This window comes from Pangasianodon hypophthalmus, chromosome 23 (genome assembly GCF_027358585.1).
Source record: "Pangasianodon hypophthalmus isolate fPanHyp1 chromosome 23, fPanHyp1.pri, whole genome shotgun sequence".
Classification (NCBI taxonomy): domain Eukaryota; kingdom Metazoa; phylum Chordata; class Actinopteri; order Siluriformes; family Pangasiidae; genus Pangasianodon; species Pangasianodon hypophthalmus.
Window position 1 is genome coordinate 19,135,995 of NC_069732.1, and position 18,561 is coordinate 19,154,555.

At 39.4% G+C, this 18,561-nt stretch overlaps 1 protein-coding gene across 3 annotated transcripts in view; it reads left to right on the top strand.

Annotated features, from left to right (window-relative positions):
- The first annotated feature begins 1,085 nt into the window (after window positions 1-1,085).
- Window positions 1,086-18,561, top strand: part of snx10a (sorting nexin 10a) — a 41,103-nt gene continuing 23,627 nt past the window's right edge. The window contains exons 1-4 of one of the 3 annotated variants that reach the window (XM_026929565.3): window positions 1,086-1,152; window positions 1,455-1,648; window positions 5,414-5,459; window positions 9,223-9,309. In XM_026929565.3, coding sequence (XP_026785366.1) covers window positions 1,614-1,648; window positions 5,414-5,459; window positions 9,223-9,309 — 168 coding nt within the window. In that variant the 5' untranslated portion in view covers window positions 1,086-1,152; window positions 1,455-1,613. Of the gene's footprint in view, window positions 1,153-1,454; window positions 1,649-5,413; window positions 5,460-9,222; window positions 9,310-18,561 lie in introns of those variants that run through there. The other 2 variants (XM_034298587.2, XM_026929566.3) reach the window with 2 other exon arrangements.

Genomic DNA, 18,561 nt, shown 5'->3' on the forward strand with positions numbered 1-18,561 from the left:
ATTTTCATCAGGAACGTTTTCCTTTTTCCTTTTAATTTTTTTAATGATCCAGTGGATCTGGAGCCTATGCCAGGAACACTGCACCTAGGGGGAATTTATCTTAGCCTGTCAATCTACTGCCATGTTTTTTGGTAAGTGAAAGGAAATGAAAAAACTTGGAAAAACCCACACAGACATGGAGAGAATATGCCAAACTCAGACAGCATACTGAGCTCAATATCAAACCTGACACCCTGGAGCTGTGAAGCAGTACTGTGCCATCATGCTGCTCCCCAGACAAACCTTTCTGACACAGTTTGCATTTTGCACCTCAGTCAAAGTTTTCTTGTGTTATCCCTGACTGATTATTGAACATCATTGTCTCTAGTTATGCCATAATGTTCTTTGGCCTCTGTTTTATCACAGGATGAACCTCATTACCCTCTATCAGTCATGTGGTTCAGCAAATATTTACCAATATTTCCCTGTTCAAGTCAATCAAAAACGAGTGCTTGATGTTGTCATTGCTTTTATTTTCCACACAATTTGCTATGTTTGTTCCAGTGTTGTCTCTGAAAGATGAAAGAATTAAAGATACTTTAATTCAGAGTAGAAGATGTTGTCCAGAGTGTGGGAGATGCCTGAAGTCTACACTTTTTAGTTTTTTTCTGTGAGTTTGAATAGATGGTGATGAAAACAGCATGACAAAAACTGACAGTGGCGTAACAGCCAGAACTTACATAGTACTGATCTGTGCAACTCAACTATATCACAATCAGTTAGCCTACATGCTACCAAAAAGTACATTGCATTTGTGTAAGCAGATAAAACACAGAGTGGCTTGTGCTATGTGTTTTAAAATCCTTCAGTAAGACGGTTACTTTATTATACATTTTCATCAAAAAAAAAAAAACTTATTAAGTATTTTGTGTTCTTGTTTGGGCAGACAAGTTAATTTATTTTAAGTCTTTTCATCCATGCTGACAAATCCAAATCACTATGATTTTCTCAGCTACTATAAGGTATGTTAATTTTGTGCCACAAACACCTCCCACTTCAGGGGTATGTGTATGTTCAAATCCATAGTAGGGTATATATAGGCTAATCTTTGATCCCTCTGACTGTGTTTTTACCCTGTGGATTTTCATGTTGAAATCTGAGACCACAGCAAAGGTATGAACAGAGAAAACATGAGATACATATTGAAATGTAAAATATTTCCTGATTAATAGCTGTGTGATATTCATGCCAAACTAATATGCAAGAGATAAGTTTTATTTTACATTTTATGAAGATCAGTGTTATCTTTCTACATTCTTCCTTATATGCTTAAGTCAGTTTCCATGGGTGCAATATAATACAATCATTCAATGTCATAATATTAAAAGTGTATAGAGACCAACTGCATCTATGCACATAAATAAATAAGGCATCGTGAAAAAGTTCATGTGTTCTAATTCATCTAAATCATACAGGTGTGCAGAAAGGGGTCAGCAAATGGAGTCACTATGACCACCAAATAACTGAGAGACAATCCTGGAGAAAAGAGAACCCTAAGCACAGAAGAAAATCAGTAGTGATGCACAGAACGTAATACCTAACCCCAGCAACGAAAGAAATATAGCAGTGCAACCATGGAAGAAGAGGACCAAAAACAACACAATGAACGGTAAAAACATTTTACTGTTGGTAACTGTTGAGTATTTGCAAATTAGAATAATAAGACTTGAAAGTGAAGTAAAATAAGAATGAGGTTATAAAGTTGGTAGATGTAGGTTACATGTTTGCAAGGACACAGTGAATGCTCAGAACTGATCTTAGTCTCTGTCCCAAGAAACATATAGATAATGACTGTGGAGTATTAACCTGTAGAAGGTTCTCATGTGATTTGTTATAAATGCAACAACATTTGTGAAGTCTTGAAGAGACAGGAAGATCTTGAATGAATCAAGGGGCACAGATATACACAGCCTTGTCGCTAGTCTCAGACATATTTTATGCTCAGGTTTTGGTAAGTCAAAGCTGTTCCTCTACACTTGTTCCTTGCTGTCATACTGATAATAAATCCAGACTGTCTATAGGCCTTGAATCTAATTGTGTATAACTCTACTCAAAAACTCATGAAAGTTTTAATAGTTATTTAAGTAGCTTATACTTAAAGAGCATGTGAGGGAACGTGGGGGCCATACAGTTCTTTATAATGTCTTTGCACTTATTCAGAGTTCATTCACTTTAATCTGTTTAAACAAACTATACTTCAGTATTTATTGCAGCCATAAAGCTGCTATAACTGTATTCATGACTTTGGTGACACTGTTGTTTAAAATGTGAAAGTAAAGTTTTAAAAACATAACATATTACATTAGTGTTGTGAAAACTTAGTATACGAGTTGCTTCATTTCCTCTTGGAAGTGTTAGTCAGAGGCTGGGTGTGACATTAGCATGTGGTGGTGGCTGTTATGGGCATAGTTTAGGCAACTCCATTGAGGAGAAACAGAGAAAAAACTTTCTAAAATTGCCATTTCATACACCATGGAATCCTTTTCTTCCTTCTGCACCCAGCGTTTCTAGAATTTGTTTGGTGAATGTCCTTATAGTTTGAGTCCTGATTGCCAAGCTCTAGCAAGTCTTTTGGCATTAAATTGAGTTGAGGCAGTCATGATATTGTAAGCTGCTCACCCATGCTTAGGCCAGAAATTTATTGAGAGTATGACTTTTTGCACTCACATTTCAAGCAAATACATTTTTTGGTAAAATGGCATGAAATTGCAGCTATGACTCGTGAAACTTACAGACAAGCTGTAAGCTTGCATTTAAATAGCGGCACTTTAATGACGTAGCATGAGTAACATCTCCCAGCCATTTCAACATCACGTGCTGAATTGCACATTTTAAGTGCAATAACATATTGCACAAGCTTTGAAAATGACATGATTTCTATATTTCAGGATTTTTCACAGAATGTCTAATGATAAATTATCCATTTGTGTATTTGTGCTAATAGGAAATTAATTGAAAGTGATTATATACAAACATAATTATGATTTGGGTAATGCTATCTGATTAATTCCCTTCCCACCTTCATAATACACTTGGTTAAGCATGACAGTTACAGTGGCCGCTAAACTTGCCTCTGTACATGCTACATCAGGGGTTCCCAAACTAGGGGTCGTGACACCACAAGGTGTTGTTTGATTTATAAATGAGGTCATGAGAGAAACTCACAGTCTCCTCTTAAGTTTCATTCATTTAGTTTACAAATGAATATTAGAAATATCGACGACAGATTTTGTGTGCTAATATTTTAAAATGTTACTAGGAATCAGACAAGCCACATTTTATGAATAGGCTAATAGGCTCTTTTTCACTATCCTGACACACTGCACAAGTTCAGCAGTGAAAATGGACAGATTTCCCTGTCAGAATTTACCTTTTCTAAACAAACTACTGTTGTGTCTCAAATCATATACTTATGTACTATGCTAGACCCTTATTGAATACTAACACTAACTAGTTTTCCTATTACAGTTGGTTTTTGAATTTCAAAAACATCTCATGTGGCTTCAAACCTACAGAAATATCTGTTTTGCGTACCAGTCTTCTGGATTTTCTTGATTAATAAATACTTTTGAATGTAAGGTCAGAGTTTTGATGTGAAATGCAGCCCATGACAAGAACCACGATGGCGGAGGAAAGTTTTAAACAGAGAATCAGAGCTTGTAAGTGTGTGGAACTTTGCTGTGCATGAAATTGCTAAACATTTTACAGTTAGGCTTGGAAACCTGATGGACGCACACAAAAACAGACATGTCGGCAAAGCTGGTCACAGTAAAGGATGGAAAGCCCCTTATCTAACTCTGGGGACCCCTATATGTGCCTTGAGGCAGAACCTCAAATGGCCCAGGAATATGGCCAATAGCACTTTTATGGTGTGTGTACAGCCATTAAGAGTAAAATTTTGGCCTTAAGTGTCAAAACCTCTTTGAATTTAGTAATTTTACTCCTATACTTAGGCCTAATAATGGGAGTAACATACAAATATTCTTTAGCAAACCGAGCAACACCCTAGCACCCTAGCACCTTTGGCATACCAATGCAACCAGCTAGCAACACCTTAACAGTGAACTGGAATTCCACAGCAACCACCTGGTAACAACCTAGCACTGCTTGTTTTATCAGTTTATCAGTCAGACTAATATATGCTGTAACCAATCAATGACAAGCAGTTGAGGGTTACTTCCATACTCTGCAGTAAAGATTCACCAAGTAGTTGGACATTGTAATTGACTTTTTTAAATATGGTGTAACTAATCAATCAAAACTCACATAGGCTGATTCATTTAAATGGGTCATTTGAAAGAATTAAATCACTAAAATGAGGCCCAGTGCATAGAATTACTAACAGATTAACAACAGATATTGGCTTTATTTTACTGAAATTATTTGGCTATAGAAGAGTCAAGCCATGTTCTTTGCATCCTAATGAATTTGTACCCATATATGACTCAGCATTTCAAATAATACACACTTAATTGGCAGTAGATGGGAGTTAGCCCATTAGTCATATGATGTTGAGGGGATGCCAAAGTAGCATTCATATGGCATGTGGAATTTAGCACTAAAAGCTGGGAGCAAAAGCTAATGAACAAGCTCAGCCTTGTGGAGCTAGAAACCATGCTCTCACAATTTAAGGAAACCTGCTGTGCAAGGTTAACTAAGTATTTTGATTTGCTGGATTTGAGTTCAACTGTAGGGCATTTTGCTAGTTAGCATTTTGCTAGCATTTTGGGTAGTTATTTCTTCACAAGGAATATTTGCTAATTTTCTCAGTGCTAGTTAACATTGCCAACCAGCAATGCCAGAATGTACAATTTTTCCTTGACACTTCTTTGTACATCAAATGCAGTACGCTTGATGCTTGTTCTTCTGGAAAAGGGATGGATTTAACTTGGAAGATTTGTCCATTAAGTGTACATCACCAGAAATAACTTGCCTCAGTGCATCTCAGTAATGCATGTTATTTGTACAGCTCTCATTTGTCATTTAGCAGTATCCATAATACTCATAATACTTATGAAGACTGAAAACTGAAACTGTCACCCTGGTGCCTGACTGATAAAAGGCAGATGCCCTAGATCCAAAACAACCTTAAAAACAGGGATCTACAGTACATTTTACTAAAGCTGAGAACTGATCTAACTATTGTTCCAATTTGTGGTTGATAAGCATGGGTCCAGAGGCCTTCTCTAACCTGCTATTGCATCACCATGCAGATTTTCTTTCTACTGTGATGTATTAAGAGCTTAATTTCTAATCCTCTTTAATACGTTCCCAATTCTCATTAAAACATTGTGCTTGTAGACATTAGTGCTGAGTGCTTAGTGCTGAATCACATTCTTTCTCCTGATAAATAGCATTTCTCTGTCTTTTCCAGTGACGTCTCTGAAATGGACGACATGATAGGCAGTCTCATTACGAAGGTACTGTTGATTTCTTATAAGTACAGTTTTAACTTTTCATTACAATAGATCCTTAAATGAGAAAAGCTACACTTGAATTTACATTCTTTTTGAATATTATGTTCCTGTCCTAAAACTGTTAGCAGAATGCATACAAATATGTTTCTTATCTCTTGTCTTCTTCTTTCTTCAATGTCAACAAGTTGTGTCTTTGTTTTGGAGAGTTGGCAGTTGTAGTCAGACTGATGAATGCTTTAATTAGATTCTCCAAAGATAAGGCACACATTATGCATTGTCAGGCATCCATTCTGTTTTGTGCAAACATGGAAGAATTGGAAATGGCTTAATGCAAGATTCACAGACTAGTGTAAAAGCTCTAAAAGTTTGCTTGACTTATTGTAGTATATTGTAGTGTGAAGAAAATGTATGCATTACAAATTTACACATGCATTTGGGACAAGTTTATATGTGGCAAATGAGTGAATTGGTGTTACTCAGTTGGAAATTTTATTTTTATTTTCAGTAGAAAGTACATAAAATATAGTTTCCCTTCTTGGTATATCTTGGTCAAGTGATTAATGTGAGTGAATTTTTCTTTTTAAACTCCAACCCATTGTTTTTGTTATCAGTACCTAAAAAAAACAACGTGTCAACAAAGTATGCATTAAACTATGTACCAGTATCAGTTTGCTGTACAATTGCTTTGCATCACCTGCTAATCCACTCCTTGGTAAAGATAGGTTGAAAAAAGTTATGTAAAAATGTTTTTGTAGTTAATTAGCATAATCTCATCAATGCTTGATGAGATTGGAGAATAATAAGGAAGGAGTCTGAGACCACTTCCTCTATACAGAATCTCTCCAGATCCTCCAGGGTCCTAGGTTCTGTCTTGTGGTCTATCTTGTTCAGCCCAGTCCACAGGTTTTCAATGGGCCTTATGTCAGGGGACTGAGATGACCATGTAAAAAGTTATGGAGCTTGGAAGCTGACAGAAGTATTTGAACATGAGCTTCATATATATGAATAATAATACATGTCAAATTAAATAAAATTAAATACTTTCTGTGGTGTATTTAATAAACATACGTTTTTACGTTTTTCTCCTTTGATTTTATATTGCTAGGAGTAAGAGTTCAGCTTTTAAAAAAGTCAGAACCATAGGATTTCAGATTTTAAAAATTCAGAACCCTAAATACAAATTCCAAAAATTCAAATCTCAAAAATTCAGATTTTATGGAAATTAGGTGAAAGGTCAGTCATCCAGGTTTCCCAGTGAAAAGTAGACCTTTGCAGGAAAAACACATCACAGATCCTCACATCATCACAGATCCTCCACCACACTTATCAGTGATGATTAGATTCTAATCTGTATAACCATCCTTATTTTTATGCCAAATCCATCTTGAGTGTCCATCTTGGCCAAAGGACCTGGTTCTAGTCAAAGTTCTAGTAGTGTCTAGTGAACCCTTGGCACATACATTTATGGTTAGATGACAGAAAAGTCTTTTTTTCCTGGCACATCTTTCTAATACTTTGTTGGCATTGATGTGGCATCTAACTGTACTTGGTGACCCCAAAGTTCTGCTGTCTTCTGCAACTGTGAACCTTTGAGAAATTTTTTGCCTCTCCTCATTGTCAGTGGGGCAAAATATACACTATATGGCCAAAATTATGTGGACCCCTGACCGTTACACTCAGAACCATTGGCATTAACATGGAATAGGTTCCTGACCTTTTCTAGGAAAGCTTTAAACTAGATTTTAAATGGCCTGGGCCATTCGAGTTCTCTCACATCAACCTTGGCAAACCATGTTTTTATGGGCCATGCTTTGTGCACAGGGGCACTGTCATTATGAAACAGGCTTGGGCCCTTTAGATCCAGTGAAGGGAAAGCTTAATGATACAGCATACTGAGACATTCTAGACAGTTTGTGCTTTGCAACAGTTTGGGGAAGAACCACATTTAGGTGTGGTGGTCAGGTGTCCACAAACTTTTGGCCATATAGTGTACTTGAGTCCTTTTCCAGGTAGATGCACCTCTGGTTGTTTTAAGCTTCTTAATTACTGGCCTAACAGTGGATATGGGCATTTTCAGGCATGTAGCTTTTTTTATGGCCATTGCCTGATTTATGAAGGTCAACATATTTTTGTCTCATTTAATTCTTAATAATTGTATTCTCAGATCTTCCTCATGTAGACAAATGACTAAGAATTTAGAGTCATTTAGAATTTAGGTAACTGGTTCATGGTTGGTCCCTGATCTGAACCCTGTGGGGCGTGCTGGAGACAAGAGTCCACAAGAGTGGACCTGGGGATCTGGAGAGATTATGTATTGAGGAGTGGGCTCAGATTCCTTGGTTTGCAGTCTCCAATCTCATCAAGCATTATAGGAAAAGACACGGTGCAGTTATAATGTAAAGGGAGGTTAGATAAAGTACTAAATGCAGGGGTGCCGATGATTTTGACATGTGGTTTTGTTAAACATATTTTTTGATAAGGTTTTATTAACTGTTAATTGAAGGAATATATTTTCTTCAGTTGAAGATTATTAAAGGTTCAATTAATGATTCCCTCATATTTTCAGTGTGAGAATCATTTTCCATAGACTTTTTTACCTATCTTTTACTAAGTGTGCCAATAGTTCTGGAGCTCTATCATCAGGTAAAACTATATCTAATAGCTGTAGTCTGCCTTACAACATTTGGAAATAAGCACAAGTTGAACAGTGTACCTCAGAACTCTACTAGCATGTTTTGAGATTTGGGAAAGCATTCAGCATTTAAATGTTAGTCAGATTTCAGTGCCTCAAATTAACAATAACACTATATGGCCAAAGGTTTGTGGACACCCCACCATCACGCCCATATGTGTTTGTTATACATCTCATTCCAGATTTAATTCCCCTTAGCTGTTATAATAAGCTCCAGTCTTCTGGGAAGCTTTCCACTAGATTTTGGAGTGTAGCTGTGGGGATTTGTGTTCATTCAGCTCCAAGAGCATTAGTGAGGTCAGGCGCTGATTTTGGGATGTTGAGGAGGTCTGGGGTTCAGTCGGTGTTCCAGTTCATCCCGAAGTTGTTCAGTGGGGTTGAGGTGAGGGCTCTGTGCAGGACACTCGAGTTCTTCCACTCCAACCTTCACACACCATGTCTTCATTGGAGCTCACTTTGTGCACAGGGGCATTGTCATGCTGGAATAGGTTTGGGCCTCTTAGTTCCATTGAAGGGAAATGGTAATGCTACAACATACAAACACATTCTATACAATTGTGTGCTTCCAACTTTGGGGCAACCATTTGGTGAAGAACCACATATGGGTGTGATGATCAGGTGTCCACAATCTTTTGGCCATATAGTGTTCTAGTGACAGCATTTCAGGTGAAAACTTTTATTAAAAAATTTTAAAGGCATTATTTTAATAATATTCAAATATTATTTTGTGTTTTCAAATACCTCCTTTACCAGTCAAAGTTTGCATTAATACTTCATTTTGATTTATTTCTCAAAAAATAGCTATACAGGATGATGACTGCAGTACTTTTTTTTTACACTGGCAAATTTGGTTTGTAAACAACTACATTGCCTTCTGGTGGATTATAGATTCTTAAACAATTTTTTGGAGAATGCTAATTCGATTTCTGCTAAATAATACTCAAAATATGTACTTTACTCTTTGATCTTACAAAAATGTTTGAATATTTGAAAATACAGACTCATCCATAGCACATAATTTCTTTGAAACCACACATGACTCATGCTTAAGTTTCTTTTGTGAATGTGTTACAGGAATTTGTAAGTGTATGGGTACGAGATCCCCAGCTTCACAAAGAAGATTTCTGGCACACACACATTGACTATGAGATCTGTCTTCAGGTAAGGTGAAACATCATCCATCTGCAGTTTAAAGTACCTCTGAATAAGAAATATTAATTGATATTAATTAATATTAATCTTTTAATTGCCAAATAACCATTAACATGGCTTAAGAGCGTCTCACTTACAAACTTACCCTTACTGAAAATGGCAGAATGTGCAAGAATGAGCTATTTGAAATGCCCCAGTCAGCTAGTTAACTGGTGGTAAATTAACTTGAACTTGAATCCAAATGGGATTTCACTGTTTGAGTCTTAAACTTTAACTGTCTCCGAAGTTCATTTAACAGTATCCAAACCTGTCAAATATGCTGTAACACCCAAATTCTGTTAGGTAAGATAGCTAGCTAAGTTAAAATGGAGTTTCTACAGCTAAAAGTTTTATGGTACCACATAATCCCTTAATAATCAGACATGATTGTTTCACACAGCCAAGCCTAATTTGTGACTTCATAATACATAATGATTCCTGAATATTTTTTATTTCAGTTTTTTTATTTCAGTGTTGTTATTATTCTGTGCATACATTTTTGTTGAAATCTGTTGGAATATACACTAAAACATGTTATTCTTGTGCCTCTGCGAGTCTCTCTGACAAGATTGTAATAAAAATTCATAGTGAGACTTGTTGGTTAGATTTGATGGGAGCTTTTAAATGAATATGTTATCTGGTATTACGGCTATGTCACACATCATCATGTCCCAGCCTTAGAAAGAAGTTCAGCTTTACACAGTGCCGATGGTAGCAAGCCCACCACCTAACGCAAGCTTTCCATTGATTGATTATTTTCCAGTGATAGCATATCCTGAAGTGTCTTATGCCTCTTATGCCACAACCATTTGCCAATTTTTATTTATTAAAGAACATGTATTTTGGAAAAAAAAAAATTTTTTAGTTACATTTTATGCTATGGAACATCCACAAGACAACATTGTTCTGGTTATCACTACATCTACTGCATTATTCTATTGGAGGTTCGTTGGCCTGGGCCCGCTGGATCTCCTCCATGATGTCCCATCTGATAGGTGCGAGTACTATGGTAGGAGCATTTATTGGATCGTATCGACGGGATAGTGCATCAGCCTTGCCATTCTTGGTGCCTGGTCGATATGTGACAAAGAACACTGGAACCGAGTAAAGAACAGTGCCCATCTAGCTTGTCTTGGGTTCAGTCTCTTTGAATTACACAGATATTCCAGGTTATGATGGTCAGTTAGTACTATGAACGGGTGACACGCTCCTTCCAACCAATGCCGCCATTCTACCAATGCTTCCTTGATAGAAAGGAGCTCCCAATTGCTGCTGTAATTCCTTATGAACCGCCGGTAAAAGTGTGCGAACCCCAGGAACCACTGCAATTCTTTGACTGTGGTAGGTTCGGGCCAGTCCGCGACCGCCTTTACTTTGCCGGCGTCCATTTCCACCCCCTTCTTAGAGATGATGTAACCCAGGAAGGTAATGGAGTCTCGGTGGAATTCACATTTCGTGGCCTTGACGTATAGCAGGTGTTTCAGCAGCCGGGTGAGGACCGCTAGGACGTGGTGGACATGTTCCTCATAAGTGGACAAGTAGATAAGAATGATGTTGATATATGCAATGATGTAGCAGTGGAGTAAATCCCTGAAGATCTCGTTTATGAACGATTGAAATACTGCTGGGGCATTGGTTAATTCATAAGGCATCACTAAATACTCGTAGTGCCCCCTGGTGGTGTGAAACGCCGTCTTCCACTCATCCCCCTCTTTGATCCTTACTAAATTGTACGTGCTGCGCAGGTCCAGCTTAGTGAATATCCGAGCCTCCCTGACTTGCTCTAAGGTTTCTGGTACCAGTGGGAGAGGGTAGGGGTATTGGACTGTCAACGCATTCAGACCCCCACCTTTCTTTTCAACGAAGAAGAACCCTGCTGCTGCTGGAGAAGTGGAGAGTCGGATGTAGCCCATGGCTAGGGCCTCTTTGACGTATTCCTCCATAGCCTTGGTCTCGGGGAGAGAGAGAGGGTAAACCTTACTCTTGGGTGGCATGATGTTGGGCAGCAGCTCGATTGCGCAGTCCCACAGGCGGCGGGGGGTAGCTGGCTAGCTCTCTCTTTACTGAACACCTCTCCTAGATCCTGGTATTTGCGTGGTATTAAGATGTTCTCTGGTGTGTCGGGACTTTCAATGGAGGTCGAGAGACATGGCTGTGACTGGATCTTGTGGAGGCAGTGGTTCTGGCAGTGGGGTGACCAGCTAGTCAGTTCTCCCTCCTTCCAGGACATGACGGGGTTGCAGCCAGGGGAAGCCCAGGATGATGGGGTTTGAAGGAGTGGGGATGATGTAAAACGTTGTCTCCTCAAAGTGAAATAATCCAACCTGTAGGGTCAGCGGACGGGTCTGATGAGTGATGAGGCCTTCCCCCGATGGGACGGTTATCGACGGCCGTCAGGGGGGGTTCGCATGGCAGCATGGGGAGGTGAAGGTCCTCTGTGAGGTTGACAGCCACCCCGGAGTCCACTAGTGCTGGAACCACAATAGTACCCTGAGTGTGGTGCAAAGTCACTTTCAGCATCATACAGGAAAATATGAAATCGTTTCTCACCTTGGAGCTAGATGGTTTCTCGGGACAGTTGATAACCTGGTGGCCAGTGCCCCTGCAGTAGAAGCATAGATTTTGGGGTACCCGACGTTGACGTTCCTCCAGGGAGACTCTGGTGCCGCCCAGTTCCCTCCTCCCCTGGTCTGCTGTAGTCCTCCCGAACCCGGGGTTCATAGTGAGGGCGAGACGTGCATCGTTGCTGGCGGAGGAGGCTATCCAGACGAATGGCCGTGGTAATATACTCAGACAGCGTGACGCCCGTGCTGCAACAGGCCAACTTGGCCTGTAAAGCCGGACGTAGTCCCTCCCTAAATACTAGGGCCGCTAGGGTACAGAATTTCACAGCGTAATCTGCAGCCGGTTCATTGCCTTGACGCAACTCCAAGAGTTGTACTGCTACGTCACACCCTCCCGCCGAGTATTCACAAACGTCGCGGAAAAGCTCAGAGAAGTAAGTAAAGTCCAGTGCTCTCCCCGTGAGTAGAGACAAGAGGAAGGCACAATTGGTGTTCTCCTCCCGGTATGCCAGGGGTTGAAATGCGAAAAAATTCGTGCATTGCCGTAGAAAACCTCGGCAGTGCTCCGCGGAGCCGTCGAATTTCTCTGGGAGCGCCATCCGGGAGGATTTGCTGTGCACCGGTGTGGTTAAAGTAGCGGGAGTCACAGGTGTATGCTGGAGCTGTTCGTGGGTGGCCTGCAGCGCCGCGAGTTGCTCCTTATATGCGCGAATGATAGCTCCTTGGCGGGCCACCACCGCCTGGAAATTAGCGCGCTCTGCTGGATCCAAAACAGGCGAAGTATTCTGTAACGAATCGCCGGAGGCAGGTTGTGTAGGATGCATTAGCAGTTTAATAGCAAACAATCCATATCGGCAGGCAGAAATCATAAGCAAAGTCCAGTAAACCAGGAAGTCAAGCAGCGAGGTAACCAAATCCAAAACACAGGGGAAAGGCAGTAATCCGTAAACGTGAACAGGGTCATACACAAAAGGCAAACAAAACACAAAGGCAGAGAGAAAAGGCTTGGTAATGTCCTGAAAACAATACTTCGCGTCCTAGTGTGGTGAACGCGCTGCTTAAATGTCCGTAAAACCCCGGAAGTGTTCCTCGTGGGTGGTGTCAAAACTCGGGCGAGGGCTCCCTCTGGCAGGCAGGTGCCGGTGGTGATGCTACAATTGGCATTTAACCTTGTGTGTCCTATACATAGTCTAGTAATTATTGCTTCTTCCCTTCTTCTTGATACTGAAGTCAAATCTCCTGTTCCCACATTTTTCTGAATCTTAAACAGATGCCTCCCCTTCACCTCTATCCCATTGATTCTTGCAGATGTTATTTACCACTTTAAGGATACAAGTCTTGGCTTCTGATTTACTCTTATTGATGGTGATCTCTACATTACTGCCTTTAATTAAGTTCTTTGCCAGTTTATCTACCACCTCATTGCCCTCCACCCCTACATGTGCTGGAACCCAAAGAAATCTGATGAATTCCTCAATTATGTGTCCTATACAAAAATTGCAAGATTTCAAATATAATCTCATCTACTATCAGAATGGCCAGATTGCAAGCTTTTCAGGGCTGCCAGAGAATCTGTACATATAACTCCTCTCCCAACATTCATTACCTCCACTCACTGACACTGAAGAGCAATGGAGAATTGCAACTAAATCCACACTAAATACTGATAAATTGTCTTGTTCTCTTTCTGATGGATAGCTGATATTTAGGAACAAAAACAGCTGCTCCAGTTTTCCCTAAGACTGGATCTTTGATCCATATGTAAAGATATGTATCATGTGGATATACTTCTTTTCAATGTACTGATGAACAACGTATTCTTCTGATACTAGCTCATTTTCCTTAGTTTCTTGGAGTAACTGAATGCCTATGCAAGGCCTTGAGAAACATCCATGGTGGAACTGTGGGCAAAGGCACAGCTTGACTGCTCCTGGAGATGTTTTGAAATCTCCACAACATGTGGGAGTGCCTGACTCTGCACTGCATCAATTTTTTAAAGAAGTGTTTCAGATGCTAAATCATAAGCCATGCATCCATAATCTATCTAATAAGGAGCACAATGTGTTTCTGAGTAAGTTGTGACTCACCCCCCACTCACGCCCTGCCAGGCATCGCGGGACATTCAGGGCTTTCTTGCATTAGACACCAATTTCTCTATATGGATACCGAATGTTAATTTTTCATCCAGCCATACTCCCAAGAACTTAACCACAGACACCTGCTCATAGAGAAAAGGTAACATCTAATGAGCTTTCATTTGTGCTACATTTCTCCAATGCTCCAGGATTTTCTTTTCTGACCGATTCTCTACTTTTCTAGTTTCCTCTGATATATTATTTCTATGCACCCTTTTGCCAACATTTCTTTATTTGAAATTGCCACCTCCTCTCCATTATAGAGAGCAGGCATATTACTATTCTTTCTGATACCTCCCATCATCTTTATCATGCCCCATATATCTGAGATTCCCATCCTATAGTATTTCAGAATTCTCTCCAGTAACGTCGCTTTGCAATTCTTACAGTTTTTCTGACTATCGCTTGTGCCCCCCTATAATTAATTATATCTGGAAATGAGTGAGATGCTTTTACCTTCCTAAATGCACTGTTCCTGTTTTTAACAGCTATTCTACAGTCATTATTCCACCATGGAACTGCTTTCTGTTTATTAACTTTTGTGACCTTCCCAATTACCTCCTCTGCTGTATTATGTATTATACTGGTATCCTAGAGTTTCTTTCCACTACTTCACCATCTAATTCAGACAATTCACTTAATCTATTACTACATATTGTGCATAACTTACCCAAGTCTGCATTTCTCACCTTCCATCTAGCTATATACTCTTCTTCAATGAAATAAACTTCCAAACCAAGTGTGCAGTAAATAGGATAGTGATCACTACCTAATGTGGATTGATTCATGAATCTCCAGGTACTCTTTCTTGCCAAATCCCCAGAAACTATAGTAAGGTCAAGCACAGATTCTCTTCCTCGTACTACATCCAGTCTAGTACTGCTGCCATCAAGATATAACTTAACCAGACATTTCTGCTGATACTCCATAAATCACACCTTTCACCCGTTTCCTCTCCCCGTATCTGACACATTTGACTGTTTTACCCATCAGGGATTTTCATCATAAAGCCATGAAACATTGTTTGATATCTCTGCAAAACACTAACAGACTTCCATCACAACAATTTTGCATGTTTAATAACGCCCAACTTCATTTTCAATGCATCAGTGAGTTTTAAAGGATTTCTGGAGCCTAGCGATTCAAATTTAATGATTACTTGATATTCTTCCCTCCTGTTTTGCGCTTGCTGATTTTCTTTCCCTGTCGCTGACCGTGCTGCAACTATGTCCACAAGATTTCTTCCATTTTTCTTGCTTAGTATGAAAATTCCAACCTACATTTTTCAAAGTTCCCTCTCCACCATCTTCTATCTCACTTCCTGATACATCATCACTTAGTGCCATCTCTGCTCCAGTCACAGCTCAGTGCTGCCAACCCCTTCCACGGCCTCTTTCTCTGGCACTGTAGATAACAGCGTGGGGGGCTGGCATTGTTTAAAAGCTATTGAAAAGAGCTCTTTTTACTGGTTGTAACATAGTTGTGTAACCATATAACCTATAATTTGTGTCAGCTGTTGTGATCCATCGCTATTTATGTATATTTTAACTTTATGGGTTGCGCAGATTGGGACCTCTGGTATTCAAACAGTGAAATTGCATTAGATGCATAATTAATAGAATGCTCAAATACATGATGTAAAACGCACATTTCTACGATGCATATTGTCACAATTTTGTCATGATGTATTGTTACACCCCTAGCTATTATAGGAAAATTATCAACAACGGTTTATTTTTCCTATAACAGCACCTTTTATTCCTCTTCTATCACAGCATTTACCAACAATTTTTTAATTAATTGAAGACATGTACTTTTTACCATTTTGTGGCTACATTTAATGTTGTAGAATGATAAATTTTACATAAATGTCATCCACAGAAAGCTTCCCCATATGAATTGTGTTTCTGCATTACATTTATTGTTAGTTTAGTATTATTTCCTTCATATAGTCCCTGTGAATTACCTGTTACTATACAAATGGTAATGTATTAGAATGAGCAAATTGACATAAACCTGTCAGTGATCATACAGCCAAAACTACTATCAGAGTTGTGCAGTTATAGAAAAATTTATCACTTTTTCTGACTAATCAGATTCAGAAATCCAACCTGTTGACAAGCAAACATATACTCACTAGGTACTTTATTAGGAACACTATACTAATACTGGGTAGGGCCGCCCTTGCTCTCAAAACAGCCTGTTCTGGCATGGAATCCCCAAGATGCTGGGAAACATTCCTTTGAGACTCTGGTGGCCATGAAGGGATGCACATGGTCAGCAACAATAATCAAATAGGCTGTGACATTCAAGTGATGGTTCAAATAGGATGTGACATTCAAGATACAGTTACAGAAGGAACCTCCAGCAGTGTTTGCTGAGTCAGAAGTATATAAAGCTACAACTCGTTTGGCAATGAAAGGAAGGTAGAGTGCAGTGGACCAGAAAATATATCCACAATCACTCACAGGTACAATACAGCAGACACTTGCTGAACTACAGCTTAATTTCAGAGAGCCAATACCAGCCAATACCAGCATTTTCCTCTAGTTTTCTCTAGTTTACCCTCTTGGGGCCAGTGTGCTAGAGCTAGTTATATAAGCCACCAAAACAGCCCAGCACAGAGCCAACATGCCTCCACCCTTTTCCTCTTGTATCACCAAAAGTCCATCACCATCACTGTCACCATGCCACAGATGCCTTATTTCACCATCACTTAATGAGAACTGTATTGGTAAGCTCTGGTTTAACAAAATTCAACGGCCGCCCAGAGAATTACTGTATGTGGATAACATCATTCCAGCACATCACTAGAGATCTGACAGCTAGAGAAGAATTTGACCTATTCATCAAATTGCTTAGTCCAGAGTTGTCTAATCACACAAAGGAAATCAAGTCAGTCGATATCACCAGCCCAGAAATCAGCATAGAGTGGATATGACATCACTAAAAGGACTGTTACAGATGACCTGGCCTGTCAAAAAAGACTCAAAGATTTTCCCTGCAAATAAAGCAAAGGTGCTTGGCAGTTGATGGAGTTGGGTGACCTGCTGATGGAATTGAAGCCTGCAAAGTTATGTGGTCTCTTACCTGTCCTTGCATATCTTGACATTTCAACCTATTGTTGAAAAGCTCCCATATGGTCTGCAAGGACAATGAATAATACATGCTTTAAATATAAAGAAGATTAGTACTCCACTATTCAGCTTTTTTGTGAAGTTCATCTGCAACCAAACAAAGAGCAGAAAAAAACCCAGTTTTGCACTATCCTCATCCAGCTGCTGAAGTAATGTAAAATCAGAGAAAGCTGTGAAGTTCAACTACAAGACCCTTGTATTAGTTAAGAAATCTGCAACAGGCCAACATACCTGAGGAAACCAAAGTAGACAAATATTGTCTCCTTCACAATAAGCCACATCCACACTCCAATTTGTTACTTCAGGAGCAAACACCTAGATGACTAGAAAGCCTACCTCAAGAAGGAATCCTCCTAACCCCATTGCTGATTCTCCTGCTAGGATGGTTTGTCTTAAGTGTGCATAAGGTATGTGAGCAGCACAACAGACTACTAAACACATCAGATATACAGTGCTTAGACCTTGGCTTGGTTATTGTGGGCGAAGTTTGCTTTGACGGAGCCCACCAGCTATATGATGTAAGTATCTACAAGATAAGTGTGTTTGCAAATGGCCAAACCTCATTCTTTACACCATGTGCTAAAAGTATCCATGTTAAAGAGTATTTACCAGCCTACCATGTTACTCAAAATGCAACAAGTAGGATTTAGCTTTAGTTCTTATAGTATAATGCTCCATACAATTTCTGACAGCCCAAGGGTGTCAAACTCAGTCCTGGAGGGCCACACCACCCTACAGAAGTTTGTGTTTACCCTCTTCAAACACACCAAATTCAGCCCATGAAGTCTTGGGAATTAGCTGGTAAGTGGAATCAGGTCTGTTAAATGAGGTAGAAAGCTGAACTGTGTAGGTTTCATGACTGGAGTTTAGCCTGTTAACTTCTAATTATTGCCAGCAAGCTAAGGTTAACATAGCCTAACTAGCTAGAATGTTATCTAAATAGTAACACTGGTCATATACTAAGCATGAAGTGCTTAACATCACTGCAGAAAACTAGCTATTTGAGAAGAACTTAAAAGCTTTAGATGCACGTAGATGCACATCATTTCAGTTCAACTTCTGTTTTTTACTACACTCCACAGCTCTTCTCTTCACTTCTCCTCACTTCATTTCAAGGTAATGGATGCAAGTCTGGCAGAAGGCTGTGCTTGGCTAAATGCAGAGTTTGACCACTCTGAAAGTGTCTATATTTCCCTGGGAATCCAGGATGGTTCAAGTTTACAATAAATCTGTATTTTTGATATTTGAATTTTTGGGATTTGTTTTTAGGGTTCTTAATTTTTTAAATTCTGAAATCTTACTCCTAACAAGTACAAAACACAGAAAAAAAGGTACAAATATATTGTACAAATATTGTATCAAATACACAACAGAATAAAAAAACTT